The 17,478-nt window shown below is 43.7% G+C and overlaps 1 protein-coding gene across 1 annotated transcript; it reads left to right on the forward strand.

Moving 5' to 3' along the window:
• Nucleotides 1-1,445: 1,445 nt before the first annotated feature.
• On the forward strand, nt 1,446-5,249 carry LOC123409737 (disease resistance protein RGA5-like). The gene is made up of 3 exons (XM_045102598.1): nt 1,446-1,650; nt 1,907-2,801; nt 2,880-5,249. Exons 1-3 carry the CDS (start codon nt 1,488-1,490, stop codon nt 4,966-4,968), a joined length of 3,147 nt encoding a protein of 1,048 aa, XP_044958533.1. The 5' UTR covers nt 1,446-1,487; the 3' UTR covers nt 4,969-5,249.
• Nucleotides 5,250-17,478: the final 12,229 nt, after the last annotated feature.

Consider the following 17,478-nt stretch of genomic DNA (forward strand, 5'->3'; position numbering starts at 1 on the left):
TATTCAATCTTATGCTCATATAGAGAGAGAAGATTGGATTTGGAATCCACTGAAACATCTTCCGTAAGTAAGATCTTCAAATGGCTTTCTAGAATTGGCCACACTATCGAGCAAGAAGAAGTGGACCTACATAGGCGAATTAAAATGCAGACTGAGATGGACTGATATAACAATCCGATCGATATAAACGGAAAACTCAGCAAAGGATATGACACCTATTTTAGCCCCTGGAGAAAATAGCAAGTAAACTTCCCATGATAAAAATATATTAATGTTTTCAGCATATCCTAGAGTTCGGCCACATTTCAAATAGTACACTAAATCTAACTTTTATATGCAAGTTTACCTGCTGTGAACAATTCTAACACCGAATATCTAAATCGATTGGTGTGTGTGCTGCCACAAACGGGTAAACGAAAAACAGTGGCATGCCATAAATAAATAAATAAATATTTGGCCCTGAAATAAAATGGTAAAGTAACTGCAAAGCCGTCAATTAATATCATCTTAATTATATTCATTATTTAAATTTGTATAAAGTTAGTATTGTGAATATACTAGCCCGTGCGAATGCACGGGTTGACGACTAGTAAATATAAAATCTGTAGAATCTTTGATATGGACGTCCTATAGACTTTAAACATCATCAACCAGTTCTTTCGTGAAAAACAAGAGCTTGGGAAATCCGGAGTCACACTTTCACTCCTTTTTTGTTTGATCGCTCACTCCATCATGGATCGACCTCTTTAATTAAGACATACCAGGGACTTGAGACGCGGGAGAGATCCCTCTTGGATTTCCATCTCAGTTATCACTTTTACCATGATGCATAGGGAAGTTGAGTTGCGATCGGCTTCAGGAGCTCCTTCCGAAGCGCCATGACCATAACAGCTACCCTAGTTAGCAGCAATGGCTGGATCAAGGCCAGGCCAGGAGATGGGTACAGCTTTATTAGCAAAAGCTGATGAAGCCAACATACCCCTCCGTTTCAAAATATAAGTCTTTTTAGAGATTTTACTAGTGGACTACATACGAATGTATATAGACATATTTTAAAGTATAGATTAATTAATTTTGCTTTGTATATAGTCACTTAATGAAATCTCTTAAAGACTTATATTTAGGAACGAAGGAGGGAGTAGATTATAATATCGAAAGAACGAAACATCTAGTCGAGAGTACAATTTAAATTATACATCCCCGAGTCGAGTCATGAGCCAAACCGGCCCTGCGGATTACTATATTTATTATCCTCTTGCAGTTGTACAGTCTACTAAGAATCTCTTTATTTCTTAGCCTCGTGCAGTGCAGTCCACTCCATCGAGAATCTCTTTAATTTTTTTATTCTAGCATCTGTTTGCGTTAATTAATTGCATTCCCCCAAATACTCTGTCCCCCTGCTTCTCACATGCCCCGATCTGATGCAGGCTACCTTTGGCAGAGCTAGCTGTGAGAAGAGTGGGATCTGATTAATTCTTGATTGATTGATGCTGCGAGAGTTGAAGGAGGAGGTGCAGATCAAACCTCTCCTTGAGCAGCAGGTGGAGGTACCATCTCCTCCTAAGCACGAGGAAGATGAGGAGGAGGAGGCCGAGGAATTTCCTCAAGTGGACAACATCGCCTTCTCTGATCCAGGTCCTTCTACCAGAGGTTAGCCCAAGATGAGGCTCATCTCACTTGACTTGCTAATGACTGCTTACAGCTAAAAAGGATGTACTATTATTAATTGCTTACAGTTTCTCCTGCAAAATGAAAAATGAGGACACAGCTTCTAATCTCTCCCCTTCTTATATATGGTGTTTACTTGATGTAAGGATGGTCTTTACCTTCTAATCTCTCCCCTTGTGGTCTTGATGTAACGCACATTATTTGTTGATTAGTTTTACCTTTGCTTGTGTATGTTTAGATGTTTCGATCCGAGACAGAGAGATTGGGGCCCCAATCAGTGCTTCAATGGGCGCCATGAGACCCCTTGTTGGGAAGCTGGATATGCTGCTGCAAGCTCCTCTTTTACAACGATGCTCCAACTCCAAGAGGTTCAAGAGGGTCGAGGACGGGATAGGCCTCCTCAAAGATGACGTTCAAAAGATGGGCTCCTACCTTGATCAGCTGTCAGAGGTGGAGGACCCTCCCCTGGCGGCCAATTGCTGGATGAATGAGGCACGTAATCTGTCTTATGACATGGAGGATTACATTGACAGCTTAATATTTGTGGGGCCTGAGAATCCATCCCTTGTTCCCAACAACATCAAGACCACAAGGTCCAACCTCAAATTCAGATTCTGCCTCAAATTCTTGGTTTATGCCAAGACTCCCAAGACTCAGGTTGTTAGCATTGCGGAAACGCTATCAGAATTCAGGATGTATGTCCTTGAGGCAATTGAACGGCACCAGAGATACAATCTCCTTTCTTACAGCACGTTGAAGCGTAGGCTTGTGCCCGTTGGCCCTACGCTGCCAATTCCAACACAGTATGATGAAGAAGCATCGCACATCGTGATCGATGGCTGGATGAGTAAGTTTATCAATTCATTGGTGGATGACGTTGGGGCGGATCAGCAGCTCAAGGTGGTATCTATTCTTGGACCTTCATGTCTGGGTAAAACTACACTTGCCAACGTGTTGTACAGCAGAATTGGGAAGCAATATCATTGTTGTGCTTTCGTTCGGGTGTCGAAGAAACCCGATATGAAGAGGATTTTCTGTGACATTTTCTCGCAACTCCAGCTTCCGGACCACCCATGGGATTTTAGGGAGACTGACCTCATTGATAGTATCAAGAAATACCTACAAAACAAAAGGTACTACTGTTTTTCCTTCTACGGAATGTCGCCATAAAACCCTAATTAGTATGCCCCCTCAATTTTGGCATGTTGCAGGTATCTGATTATTATTGATGATTTGTGGGAAACATCAGTATGGGATTTAATTAATCAAGCTTTCCCCAAGGGTAGTCAAGGCAGCAGAATAGTAACAACTACACAGATTGAAAACGTAGCAATAGCTTGCTGTTGTTATCAGTCGGAGCATGTCTTTGAAATGCAACCTCTGGATGATGATCACTCAAAAAAGCTATTTTTTAACAGACTCTTTGGCTCTGAAAGTGATTGTCCTGATGAACTGAAACAAGTTTGTGATGAAATTACTGAAATATGTGATGGTTTGCCGCTAGCCACAATCTGCATAGCTAGTCTTCTACGAAGCCAGCCTGTCATGTCAAATGATCTCTTCACATACATCCATCAGTCTTTAATCTCTTGTTTCTCTGCAGTGCCTACTTCTGAAAGAACTAGACAAGCACTGAATCTGAGCTACAATAATCTTCCTCGTTACTTGAAGACATGCCTGCTCTACCTTAATATGTACCCAGAGGGCTACACATTCTTAAAGGACGATTTGGTGAAGCAATGGGTGGCCGAAGGTCTGATTTATGCAATAGAAGGGCAAGACATCGAGAAAGTTGCAGAAAGCTATCTCTATCAACTTATTGGAAGAAGCTTCATCCAGCCGATATCTGTCAGCTACAACAAGGAGGTGTTGTCCTGTCAAGTGCATGGCATGATACATGACCTTATTGCGCACAAGTCTGCAGAAGAGAATTTCATCGTGGCAATAGACTATAGATGTCGAAAGAATGTGTCACTTTCTCACAAAGTCCGTCGACTCTCGCTTGTCTTTGGGGACGCAAGGTATGCCAAGACACCAACAAACATCAGAAACTCGCAAGTTCGGTCAGTTCGATTTTCTGGATTGCTTGAGTCTATGCCTTGTCTTACAGAATTTAAACTTGTTCGTGTCCTAAACCTTCAACTATCTGGTCAAGGCTGCCATGATGATGATATAGCAGACCTCACTGGGATTTCAGAAATGTTTCAACTGAGATATTTGAAGATTGCATGTGATGTCTGCGTCAAACTACCGAGCCATGTGCTACAGTACCTGGGAACACTGGATATTACAGATGCAAGACTTGCTCCTGTTCCATGGGATGTCAATTTCCCACGCTTGCTGCACCTGCACCTGAGTCTTCCTGTCCAGAGAGATCTCCTGGATGGGATAGACAGAATAAGGTCCCCCAGTTTAATGAGCATTGGCAAGCTAAACAACCTGCAGGAGCTTCATCTTACCATTTCTTCACTGTCTACTTTCCAGCATGTGGCGAAAAACATAGAAGCTCTGGGTTCTTTACTCGGAGGTCATGGCAACCTGAAAACTATCGCAGTGGCTCATGCCTCATCGGTTATAAATACCGCAGCTTCAAAATCAAACATTTTATGGGATTGCATGGAACCTCCCCCCCTTCTCCAGAGATTTGAATTCTCCCCGCACAGCAGCTGCATTTTCTCACAGGTACCTCTGTGGGTTGGTAAACTTGGCAACCTATGCATTTTGAAGATTGCAGTGAGGGAACTGATGATGAATTCTGTCGATATTCTCAGAGGATTGCCTGCCCTGACTGCTCTATCGCTGTATGTGCAAACGCCGCCTGATGACAATATCATCTTTGATACGGCTGGGTTCTCAGTTCTCAAGTACTTCAAGTTTACATTCATGCGAGGTATAGCTTGCGTAAAATTTGAGGCGGATGCAATGCCTAATCTCTGGAAGCTCAAGCTAGTTTTCAATATAATCCCCCCAATGGACCAACAACTTATTCTCTGTTCAAACCATCCCCAGTGGAAAACATATGGACATGGTACGGCATTAATCAGCATCGATTATATGCCAGGCCTTAGAGAGATCTTCACAAAATTTGGGGGTGCAGCTGCTGATCTGGAGTATGTCTCGAGGACTGGCGTAATTAGTAATCATCCAAGCAATCCTATAATTGACGTGCAATTAGCGGATTCTGGCTCCTATGCTGATGAAAGCACCGAGACCGAAATAACAAGCACAAATGAGATTCTAGAAGAAAGACCAGATGAGATAATTAAATCTGGTTCTAGGAATACTAGTCCAGGTCGGTGATTAAGTCTTTGTATTCAGGTGCTATAAATAAATTGATAATCAATATGGCGGAGCAGAAATTGTTGTCCTAGCTTTCGCTTGCATAAAGGAAATGGTAAGACCCATGCATAGATCAGTTTGTGGGGGGAATATCTTTTCTTGCAAGGCGTATTGTCGTTAACCCGTCAGCTTCGGCATTCTTGTAATTCACAACTGTATTTCGGGAAGAAAGTTTTTTCTCGATGTTATTACAATACACATATTCCGCGTTGTGACTTAATACACTAACTTATTCCTGTGTTCATGCAAGTGCAAAGGAGCATACAAGATCTCAGTCTACCGCTAATTCGGAGAATGAAGACCTGAACGGCATTATCATCTGCATGTTATTATTCGTCTGAACTGTTATATTATTGATAACATATCTTTCTTAGCTGCTTTTTCCAAAGAAATGTAGACCTTATGAACATCATCATTCAACTATAAGTCTACCAAAAGACATGCTTCGGCATGGATGCTCTCCGTGTCTCCATCACAGAGCATGTCCTCTACTGAAACTCCATCCTAAGATCCGCTGCGCCTTGGGGGGCGATGAAAACTCCATGCTTTTTCCAAGTCTCTGCTTCATCCTGGTTCAGGAAAAACCGCACCCCTGTCCTCTCAGTCCATGGTGCTGATCTTACCTCGCATACTGACAAGGCGTTGTTAGAGTCGTGTCGAATATTGTGTACGAGTTGGGTTACATATGGACTTGGTGTTGTAGTGTGGATAGGATACATGTAGTGTCGTAGTCGTACACGTCGTACCCTTGGCCTTTTATATATAAGGAGACACCCCACGTTGTAACCTATGACGACTAGATAGCGACAGGATCGCAAGGAGGAGCCAGCGGCTTGTGCCTGCGCCCGGGTGACCGATGTTGCGGTATCTCGGGGAGGAGCGCCCGTAGTCATTGCCCCGGGGAGTAGGCGAGTTCGCCGAACCTCATTAACAAATCTTGATGTCGTCATCGTGTTATAATTGCTTGTTCCTTGGTGGATCGACCACGTACCTCGAATTTATTCCAAAAATGGTATCATGAGCTAGGTTATGAGGTTGTTGTTGGATTGATCCAGTGGTGGAGATGTCGTGGAAGAATCGGGCGTCGGCAAGATCGGAAAGAAATTGCTTCATTTCACGTATGCGTCGACGAGCACGAGACATGGCCTGAGGCAGCCCGAGCAACAGAAGGATGCATGCACGGGCAGCTGGGCGTGGACTCGATCTCTTGGTGCAGAAGCAATCAGACACACCATGGTAACCGGGTTTTTGTTTGGAAGCAAAAGTGCACAGGACTGAGTCCTGGACAACCTCGTGTTGGACACGGAAACCTGGAGGCGCGCTATTATATATATAGGGGCTGCTATTATATATATATAGGGGTTGTTTGGATTGTGACTATCTTTGTCATATCTTACCACATTATTTTTGCCGCACTTGCCACACTTGCCTTACTTGAGCTGCTCAAATTGTTAGCCACACATTGGCTTGCCTAAGGGAATCTTGCCACACTTTTTGTGTCTATGACATGTGGGGTTTAGTACTCATTAAAAAATGCTTGCCTTAGGTGTGGCTAGAACCAAACACCCACCTAACTTGGTCAAACTTGCCTAAGGTAAGTTGTGGCAAAGTGTGGCAAGGTGTGACTAGGAACCAAACAGCCCCATAGCCACAATGTCCGGGCACGAGACGTGACGAGGTAACAGCAGATCAATCGGCAAAAGAAAAAAGTCCATTGATACACAGTAGTACATTGGAAAGCATCAGGTTTTGGCAAAGCAATTAGCATCAAGGGTCCAAATTTGTGCTTACGAGTAGATCACGTGGAAGGCCAATTTATTTTGGTGGATTGCTACTAGTGCACGAAGGCGAGACCACGTGTGTTTTGCTAGTGTACTTCGGCATCGCGGGATAACTTGGGTATTTTTTCACACAGTCAAACGTACAAAGAACCAAGGCGCCGGTGGGTAACAGGTTTGAGGTGGAGAAGTCCGACGGGACTGGAAGCTTTGGGTTATGGCAGACAAGGGTGAAAGATTTGTTGGCACAACAGGGATGCTTGAAGGCGTTGTTGCAGGAAGCCAAGCCAGTTAAGATGGAGGCTGAGGACTGGGAGGAGTTACAGTTGAGGACAGCCGGAACTATACGGTTGTGTCTGTCGGACCAGGTTATTTATCATGTGATGGATGAGAATTCGCCGAAGAAGATCTGAGAGAAGCTGGAGAGTCAATTTATGTCCAAGATTGCGACGATCAAGGTGTATCTGAAGCAAAAGTTGTATGGTATGAAATGCAGGAGGGGTCGGATCTTGTGGAGTATATGAACGCCTTTAATCAAGTCGTGACGGATCTAGCACGTTTGGGTGCAACGATTGACGACGAGGATAGGGCAATTCTGCTTCTTTGTTCATTGCCACCATCCTATGACCATTTGATCACTACTTTGACGCACGGCAAGGAGACCGTCAAGAATGAGGATATTACTGCGGCCTTGCTATATTATCATATGAGAAAGAAGAATGTGGTGGAAGTCTCTCATGGTGAAGGTTTGCTAGTCAAGGGTGAAGAGTGGCGGAAGGGATATGAGGCACGGAAGAACAAGAAAAAGAAAAAGAAAAAGAAAATATAGTGTCACAAGTGTAAGCAGAGGGGGTATATTAAAAAGGACTATCCAGAGCTCAATGGTGGGTCAAGTGCTAATATGGCAATTCATGGTGATGAGTCAGACAACAGTAGTGATGCCCTTGTAGTATCAGACAAGCGGTCAATCAAAAGTGAAGCGGGGATGTTGGATTCAGCTTGCACTTTTCATGCGACTCCCAACAAGGAGTGATTCTCTTTGTACAAGTATGGTGATTTTGGTTTAGCCTATATGGGCGATGACACTGGTTATCGTGTTGCTGGAGTAGGTGACATCAAAATCAAGATGTTTGACGGAGTTGAGCGGATGCTTCGGGGAGTCAGGCATGTTCCGGGGCTAAGGAGAAATCTAATTTCGCTTGGAGTTCTTCATGATGATGGTATGGTATTCCGTTGTGATCGGGATAAGAATACCATGGAAATCATGGAAGATGAGGTGACCGTGATGATTGGAGAGAGGACGGCTTCGCATCTTTACAAGCTGCAAGGAACCACTATTGCAGGTGGAGTCACGGAGACTGGAGTTCCAGGAGTAGCATCGGGATCCCACGGAGGCGGCGGGTCTAAGGCAGACTCGTCGGGTAGTTCTCGGTAAGCTACGAAGAAGACAACGCAAGTGCGGAGTACATGAAAGTTTGACGCATGGACAAATTCAAAGTGGAGAAGAATATTCGTCAAGGTGGAGTTTGTTAGAGTTGTGTCGAATATTGTGTACGAGTTGGATTACATATGGGCTTGGTGTTGTAGTATGGGTAGGATACATGTAGTGTCGTAGTTGGACACGTCGTACCCTTGGCCTCTTATATATGCGGAGGCATCCCACATTGTAACCTATGACGACTAGATAGTGACAGGATCGCAAGGAGGGAGCCGGCAGCTTGTGCCGGTGCCCGGGTGATCGGTGTTGCGGTATCTCGGGGAGGAGCGCCCGTAGTCATTGCCCCGGGGAGTAGGCGAGTTCGCCGAACCTCATTAACAAATCTCGGTGTCGTCATCGTGTTGTGATTGCTTGTTTTTCGATGGATCGACCGCGTGCCTCGAATTTATTCTAACAGGCGTTCGCGCTCCGGGAGTATTACAAGTTGCTTCTTGGCACTACCTCGCCGTGGCATTGGGGTTTCTCTCTTTGACGACCTGTACTCTGACGCGGCTCCTCTCCCGGCTGACCGCTCGTCCTCTTTCACCTCTAGGGAGATTCACAATGTTTTTCTGGATATGAACAAGCTCTCCAACCCCGATGGTTTTGGCCTGGCCTTTTTACGTCAAGTTTTGGGGCATTGTCATTGATGACATTGAGCCAGTTTCCCGCTATTTCTTCTCTGGATCTACTGATCTCACTGGCATTAACTGTTCCATTCTTGTGCTTCTCCCTAAACATGAATCTGCCAGCAAACCCATCCGAATTTCGTCCCATCTTGGTTCATAATTGCACTATGAAGCTCTTCAATTAAGCCTTGTGTTCCTACCTCCAACATAATATCCACTCGTTGATGGACTCTGATCAAACTGGTTTCCGATACGTGTACACATGACTCCGCCGCCTGCAGCCCTGCTTCTTCCGCCACGCTTGCTTCCGCAAAGTCAAGGACCCCATCTTGCCGCAGCGCTGCTCTTACTTCTCTTTGACGCAACACTGAGTCACTGACTTGAACAAAACAGGTCGCCATGGCTGCCTCCCACACCGACCGAAACTTCTACTGTATGCATGACGATATCGACGACCACTGAATGAAGATTGAAGCGCCCCTGAAAAACACAGACGTAAAGGGCTGGTTTGATCTATTCATGCAGGCACCAACAAGGCGACCCGACCTGACCCTGTACGACATACTCATCACACATCAGGACATCATCCCAAGGCGAGCCCAAGATCGGTTTGGGAGTGAATTCACGAGGAAGAGATTGGGAAAGGAGATGTATATGACAGGTGGATGCAAAGGCCCGGGGTGACCCTCTTAACAAAAAATGACAGGTGGGTCCATGTTGTAAGTTATTGTAGGAGTCAATCCCGGCTGGGATCGCGACTTTCCTATTACAACAAACAAGATTTTACTCACACAGGTTTCGGATTGACTGGGATCTGCAAATACAGGGTATCAATTTCAGAGATTTAAAGGTGAGGGTTCATTTCAGTCGACCTCTACGACGTCAGGGTTTATTTTAAACTTCACTCGATGCCTGCCTGGGCGCGTTGTGCCGCCGCCTGATCAATCCGTGATCGCTGCACGTCTAGCCCGCACATGCCTCTTCTTCCTCTAAATCAACAATCCAAGACCTTGATAAGCCTAGCTCATGATATAACTTGTTAAAATAAATCTGGGGCGCTGAGTTGATCATTTAAGGACCAATCAATCACACAATCATGACACCAAGATTTGTTAAGAAGGTTCGTCGATATGGTTACATCCCCGGGGCCTGACTACGGGTGCTCCTTTCCATGACACTGTCATAATACTGCACCCCAGCCGCCCGGGAGCCGGCTCCCCCTGCGTGCTTGTGCTATTATGTTGGCATAAGTTACATTGTGTGTCTACCCTCTCATTACATAAGAGGCCAAGGGTACAAGTATCCTATTAGAACATAAATCCGTTTAGTACAACTATAAGTCTAACTGTAACCTACCTTGTACACAATATTCGACACAATTCTAACAATCTCTACATGTCATACGTCTATCCTCCTCAACAACATTTTGGGGGATTGGATACTCTGCTGTAATGGCCTCTGCTCTCGGAATTGACGAGGAGCTCCGGAATGGTCCGGACGTAAAGATTCATATATGGGAAGTTGATATTCGGGTTTCGGAATTGTTTCTGGACTTGTCGGTTTTTGTCGGGAGTGCCGGAAGGGGTTCCACCGGGGAGGTCCACCTGTCCCGGAGGACCCCATGGGCTAAGAGAGGTGGCGCACCAGCCCCTGGTGGGCTGGGCGCCCAACCTCCCAAGGCCCAAGGCGCCCTAGGGTTTGGGGGAAACCCTAGAGGGGGGCGGCCCACTTGGCTTGAGGGCCAAGTTGCCCCCCTTGGTCGCTGCCCCTCCTTGGAGGAGGCCCTAGGGCCAGCGCACCTCCCCCCTCCACCCTATATATATATGGGATGAGAGGGAGGGCGGCCACACCACAAGCCCTGGTGCGCAGCCCGCCCTCTCTCTGGTGTTTACTGGTATGTCTCAACCGGTGTACGATGACGCGAATAGGAAGATGATGGGCATGATGCACGACGAAGGAGGAGGCGGGGGCTGTTTTGAGGACGGGCAGCTGGATGACTCTGAGCCAGAGGTGCACGGCCAGCAATCAGGCACGTCCACAGAGTCCGACACACACACCCAGCCGGACATGTACATCTAGCAGCCGGGCACGTACACCGGCCAGCCGGAGTAGGACAAAGTCGTTCGTCCATCAATGGTACATCATCCAAGAGGCCATGATCTGGGGCAGGCGTTATTGCTACGTACGCATTTGAAATTCAAATTGACCAGACGTTTAGGGGATGCCAGATTCTACATTCCTGTCGACGGACTGATCCGGACCTGTCCATGAATAAATATAGTAGTATCTGTTTTGGACGGTCAGTCGTTGGAGATGCCCTAATATCTCTGGTGGAAAATAAAAGAAGAAGTGCAGCAAAAATAAAATGATAATGATTTGACCTCGGGAGCCAAAGTTCCAAACAGACCATGTATACTCCTATTCCTACAAGAGAAAAGAAAACAGAGATCTATTAAGTAGTACGTATAATTTTAGTAGACTAGAGAGAAGAAGAGTAACCTTGCTTTTGCCTTCCTGCTCAGCGTTGCTTCTCCTCCTCCTTGCGATTGGATTGGGTGGCGCATCAATTGGATCCAACGGTAACACTATCCGTTTCGAGTCAATGGGAAGTCGACCAGCATCACTTTGTCTCACTGCTAGCTGTAGTAAAACAATGCACCGCCCCTAGCTTTGCAAACAGGGTTACAGGGAGATAAGTTTAACAACCGGCAAAGCAGGTTGCCAAGCACGAATCGACAAGATGGTGTGTTTCCTCATGCTTGCTTGCTTGCTTAATACACTTTTTTTTTAACTAAACCCCAAACGCGCAGTCCTCTAATTAAGTTCGCCAGTATCGATGCAAATGCATGCTGGAGCTAGCTAGCCATTAGGGAAGGGCAACCACTATCTTGTCTACTCTGCACACTAACTGGGCACCCATGGATTTCATTTATTTTTCTCCCCACCCAAGGTTGCATCTGAGGCATGGCATGCTAGCCCAGGATCGATGCATGCCATGCCTTAGGAGTAGCGTTGAAAATTTTAAGGACCCTACTGTTAAGTGAGACCCAACAAACCCACCGACGCTATCTGCAGTAGCAGCACGGCCCAAAATACAGTGCAACTGTTAAGATTTTAGCAGTATCGCGTACTGCTAGAACACCACTATTGCTATTGGACCCCACTTAGTAGTAGCGATGCTCCTGACAAGCCCTACTACTACGGCCCATAGCGGTAGTGCCCTGAGGAATCTAGCGCTACCGCTAATCATGGCTGGTCCCACCTTTCCATCCACACCCCCCCTTTGCCCTCTCCCCTCCTTTCTCATATCCCCTCTCTAAGTTACTTCTCCACCATTATTGCCCTTCTTCTCTCTTTCTTCTACCTCTCTTCTCTTCCCATTAATGCCCCATCCATCATAATTCTCCTCCATAAATGGCCTCTAGCTCTATCTTCTATATTTATTTGTCTCTCCTTCCTTCCATACATATAGATCTAGATAGATCATCTCTCTCCCTCTCCATTAGTTAGCTAGAGTCATCTCTCCTCCCAACAACTAGATCTAGCTAGCTATTTATCCATTCATTTTCGATCCCTACAAAAATTATACATACGTTTGAGACGTATCAAGCATCCCCAAGTTTAACTCCTGCTCGTCCTCGAGTAGGGAAGTGATAAAGAATGAATTTTTGATGCTTTCATGCTGTCTAACATAGATGTCCTTTGTAACGCCTCTTATGTGACGTGAATGTTCAGATCCATTAGATTCAAAACAATAGTTTGCTATTGACGTGGAGATAATAATAATTCAAGAAAACTAGCAATGTAATCATGAACTTTCAAAATAACAAGGCCAAAAGAAAGTTATCCCTACAAAATCATATAGTCTGGCTATGCTCTATCATCATTGCACAACGAATTTAAATCATGCACAACCCCGGTATTGGCCAAGTAATTGTTTTCACAGCTTTATTTTCTTAAACTTTTTCAACTCTCACGCAATACATGAGCGTGAGCCATGGTTTTAGCACTATAAGTGGTGTGGAGTGTGGTGGAGGTTGCAAGACAAACACAAGGAGAAGATGATCACATTGACTAGGCATATCAATGAGCTGTGGAGATGCTCATCAATAGATATCAACGTGAATGAGTAGGGATTGCCATACAAATGATGCACTAGAGCTAAGAGTATGTGAAAGCTCTTAAAGAAAACTAGTGGGTGTGCATCCAATTTGCTTGCTCACGAAGACCTAAGGCAATTATGAGGAAGCCTATCATTGGAATATACAAGCCAAGTTATATAATGAAAATTTCCCACTAGCTATATGGTGGTGACAAAACGAGAGACTCTCAATCATGAAGATCATGGTGCTTAATATGCACAAGTGTGGAAAGGTGGTAGCATTGTCCCTTCTCTCTTTTTCTCTCATTTTTTTGGATGGGCTCTTTGGCCTCTTTTTTTTTGTGGGCATCTTTGGCCTCTTTTATTTCCTCACATGGGACAATGCTCCATCAATGATGATCATCACACTTAAAACTCAAAACTTAGAGCAATGATGACTCTATATGGAATGCCTTCGGTAGTGTACCGTGATAATGATCTAGCATGACATGGACATTAATGGAAACATCATGCTAGCTATCTTACGATCATGCAATGGCAATGTAGACGTGGTGGCACATGTCATGGTGGTAGTGGCATGGCAATATATTTCGGAATGACTTTGAAAAAGCCATAGTAGGTAGGTATGGTGGCTGTTTTGAGGGAGGCCAACGGTGGGTTTTGTGCACCGGTGAAAGTTGCACGGCACTAAAGAAGATAGTGATGGTGGAAGGTGAAAGTGCATCTAAACCATGGACTCAACATTAGTCATGAAGAACTCATATACTTGTTGCAAAAGTTTTATTAGTAATCGAAACAAAGCATTCAACGCATACTCCTACAGGAAGGGTTGGTAGGTATAAACCATCGCACGATCCCGACCGCCACACGAAGGATGACAATCAATAGACTAATCATGCTCAGACTTCATCACATAGCGGTTCACCATACGTGCATGCTACGGGAATCACTAACTTCAACACAAGTATTTCTAGATCCACAACACCTTACTAGCATAACTTCAATATTACCATAACCACAACTCAAAACTAGTTAAGATGAATCAAACTTCTCTAACTATTCAATGCACATGAAGGTGGAAGTTTTCGTATCCCTTTGGATAACTACCCCTTTTGAGACTACTTTCATATTATAGATCAACTACCAAGCCATGCACCGTCGTGCTCTAAAAGATATAACTGAAGCACAAAGAGCAAAATCAACTAGCTCAAAAGATATAAGTGAAGCACATGTGAGCTGAATTGTCTACCAAAGGATATAAGTGAAGCTCGACAAAATCACGGTGAGTGCATGTCTCTCTCTCTAGGTGTGCAGCAAGGATGATTGTGACACAACAAAAATAAAATATTCCTATGATACAAGACGCTCCAAGCAAAACACATAACATGTAGTGAATAAAAATATAGCCCCAAGTAACGTTATCGATGGATTGAAGACGAAAGAGGGGATGCCTTCCCGGGGCATCCCCAAGCTTAGGCTTTTACGGCATCCTTGAATCATCTTGGGGTGCCTTGGGCATCCCCAAGCTTGAGCCCTTGCCACTCTTTATCTTTTTGTCCATAAGAACTTCACCCAAAACTTGAAAACTTCACAATACGAAACTTAAACAGAAACTCGTGATAAAATTAGTATAAGAAAGCAAACCACCACTTCCTTAGGTACTGTAGCAAACTTAAATTGTACTTATGTTGATGTTGGGTTACTGTATTTTCAATCTTCCATGGCTAATACCCCCCGATACTATCCATAGTTTCATCAAACTAAGCAACCAACACAACAAAAACATAATCTGTTAACAGCAGACCAGTCTGTAGCTATCTGTATACTTAGTATACTTATGGTACTCCAAAAATTCTGAAAAATTACGACAGTCTGAAGAATTTGCGTAGAAATCAGCAGAAAAAAGAATCAACTCAAAATCTCTTACAGAAGAAAAAAAATGAAAATTATTTTCGTGAGCAGAAAGTTTCTGTCTTTTCCAGCATGACCAAACGATCATCCCCAAGACTAATCATAACGGTTTTGCTTGGCACAAACGCAAAAAGAAACACAAAAAACACAATCATAACAGAATTATGAAAGTGTGGAAAACACAAAACAGAAAGAAAAATGATAGATTCGTTGGGTTGCCTCCCAACAAGCGCTGTTGTTTAACGCCCTTAGCTAGGCATAAGGTGATGGAATCACGTATAGTCATCTTTGGTTCTCAAACCATAAGTAGCCCTCATCATAGATTCATAAGGGAATCTTATTTTCTTTCTAGAAAAATGCTCCATGCCTTCTTTAGGAGAAATTGAAATCTAATATTCCCTTCCTACATATCGATGATAGCACCAATAGTCCTTCGGAAAGGTCTATCAAGAATAATGGGACATGAAGGATTGCAATATATGTCAAGTACAATGAAATCCACGGCTACATAGTTCTTATTTGCAACAATAAGAACATCATCGATCCTTCCCATAAGTTTCTTGACAGTAGAATCCGCAAGATACAAATTAAGAGAACACTCTTCAATCTCATGAAAACCAAGAATGTCACATAAAGACTTTCGAATCGCGGAAACACTAGCACCCAAATCACACAAAGCATTGCACTCATAGTTTTTTATCTTGATTTTAATAATAGGTTCCCATTCATCATGAAGTTTTATAGGTATAGAGACTTCTAGTTCGAGCTTCTCTTGAAGAGATTTCATCATAGCATCTACGATATGGGCGGTAAAGGCTTTGCTTTGGCTATAAGCATGTGGAGAGTTTGCAATGGATTGCATCAAAGAAATGCATTCAAACAAGGAGCAACTATCATAACTGAATTTCTTGAAATCCAAAGTGGGAGTTTCATTACTACCCAAAATTTTGATTTCTTCTACTCCACTCTCCACTCCTTTATCATCAAGATAGGTGGACTCCGAATCATTGGGGCGTTTTTCAACCAAAGTGGATTCATATCCAGCCCCTTCATCAATAGGTTTGACAAGCAAAAATAAAGATTCAAGAGGAGTCACACCAAACACTTTAAGATCTTCGTGATTTGCATCACTAGAACGCACCCTTTTAAACCATTCATGCCTAGCGCGAATTTGGGCGGTTCTTTCTTTGCTCTCATTCATGGAGACACGCATAGCTTTCAAAGTTTCATCCAAGTTGACCATGGGAGGAGCACATGTAACTTTCAAAGCATCAATATCACAAGACATCCTATCAACGCTCTTAGCCAAATCGTCAATTTTGAGTAGTTTTTCCTGTATGGGCGCATTGAAAATATTTTGAGAGTTGATGAACTCTTTGATATTACTCTCTAAATCAGAGGGTAATTTGTTGTGATTTCCATAAATGTTGTTGTAGGAATTTCCATAATGTTTAGAGGAGTTACTAGGAAAAGGCCTAGGAACATAGTTTCCTCTAAAAGCATTGTTTTTGTCAAAATTGTTCCTACCAACAAAATTAACGTCCAAACTAGCGTTGCTACTCTCAATCAAGGAAGATAGTGACATGTCATTAGGATCTAAAGGAGCGTTTCTACTAGCAACCAAATTCATCAACTCATCCATCTTAGCACTAAGCGAGTTAATTTCGTCTATATCGTGTACCTTTTTGCTAGGAGGTGACCTTTCAGTGTGCCACTGAGAGTAGTTGGTCATGATATTGTCTAGGAGTTTTCTAGCGTTTCCTAACGTGATTTCCATGAACGTTCCACCTGAGGCGGAGTCCAAGATATTGCGAGAGGTAAAATTCAAGCCAGCGTAAAATAATTGTATAATCATCCACAAACTCAAGCCATGAGCGGGACAATTTCTAATCATTAACTTCATCCTCTCCCAAGATTGTGCAACCTGTTCATGATCAAGTTGCTTGAAATTCATGATATCATTGCGTAAGGAGATAATCTTAGGCGGCAGAAAATACTTGGATATGTAAGCATCTTTGCACTTATCCCAATAATCGATACTATTTTTAGGCAAAGAAGAAAACCAAGTTTTTGCGCGATCTCGCAACGAGAAAGGAAAAAGCTTCAACTTAATCACGTCATTATCCACATCTCTTTTCTTTTGCATATCGCAAAGCTCAATGAAGGTATTGAGATGAGATGCGGCATCTTCACTAGGAAGGCCAGAGAATTGCTCTTTCATAACAAGATTCAGCAAAGCTGCGTTGATTTCATACGATTCTGCACTAGTGGCGGGAGCAATCGGAGTACTAATAAAATCATTATTATTGGTATTCGAGAAGTCGCAAAATTTGGTGTTTTCAACCATGATTACTTCAACAAACAAACAAGCACACAAGCAAGCAAGAAAACCGGCAAAGGAAATGGCAAAAAGGCAAAAGAAAAAGGCAAAGGAGAAAGGCAAAGGAGAAAGGCAAATGAAAACGGCAAATGTGAAGTGGGGGAGAGGAAAATGAGAGGCAACTGGAAAAAAAAGTAAATGCAAGAGATGAGTTTGTGAGACCTACTTGCATAGATCTCTCCTTCCCCGGCAAC

This window comes from Hordeum vulgare, chromosome 7H (genome assembly GCF_904849725.1).
Source record: "Hordeum vulgare subsp. vulgare chromosome 7H, MorexV3_pseudomolecules_assembly, whole genome shotgun sequence".
Lineage (NCBI taxonomy): Eukaryota > Viridiplantae > Streptophyta > Magnoliopsida > Poales > Poaceae > Hordeum > Hordeum vulgare.

Coding starts and splice junctions, on each gene's coding strand:
- LOC123409737 (XM_045102598.1), top strand. CDS start 1,488: ATGCTGCGAGAGTTGAAGGAGGAGGTGCAGATCAAACCTCTCCTTGAG. Junction 1,651..1,906: donor TCCAGGTCCTTCTACCAGAG/GTTAGCCCAAGA, acceptor GTGTATGTTTAG/ATGTTTCGATCCGAGACAGA. Junction 2,802..2,879: donor AAATACCTACAAAACAAAAG/GTACTACTGTTT, acceptor GGCATGTTGCAG/GTATCTGATTATTATTGATG.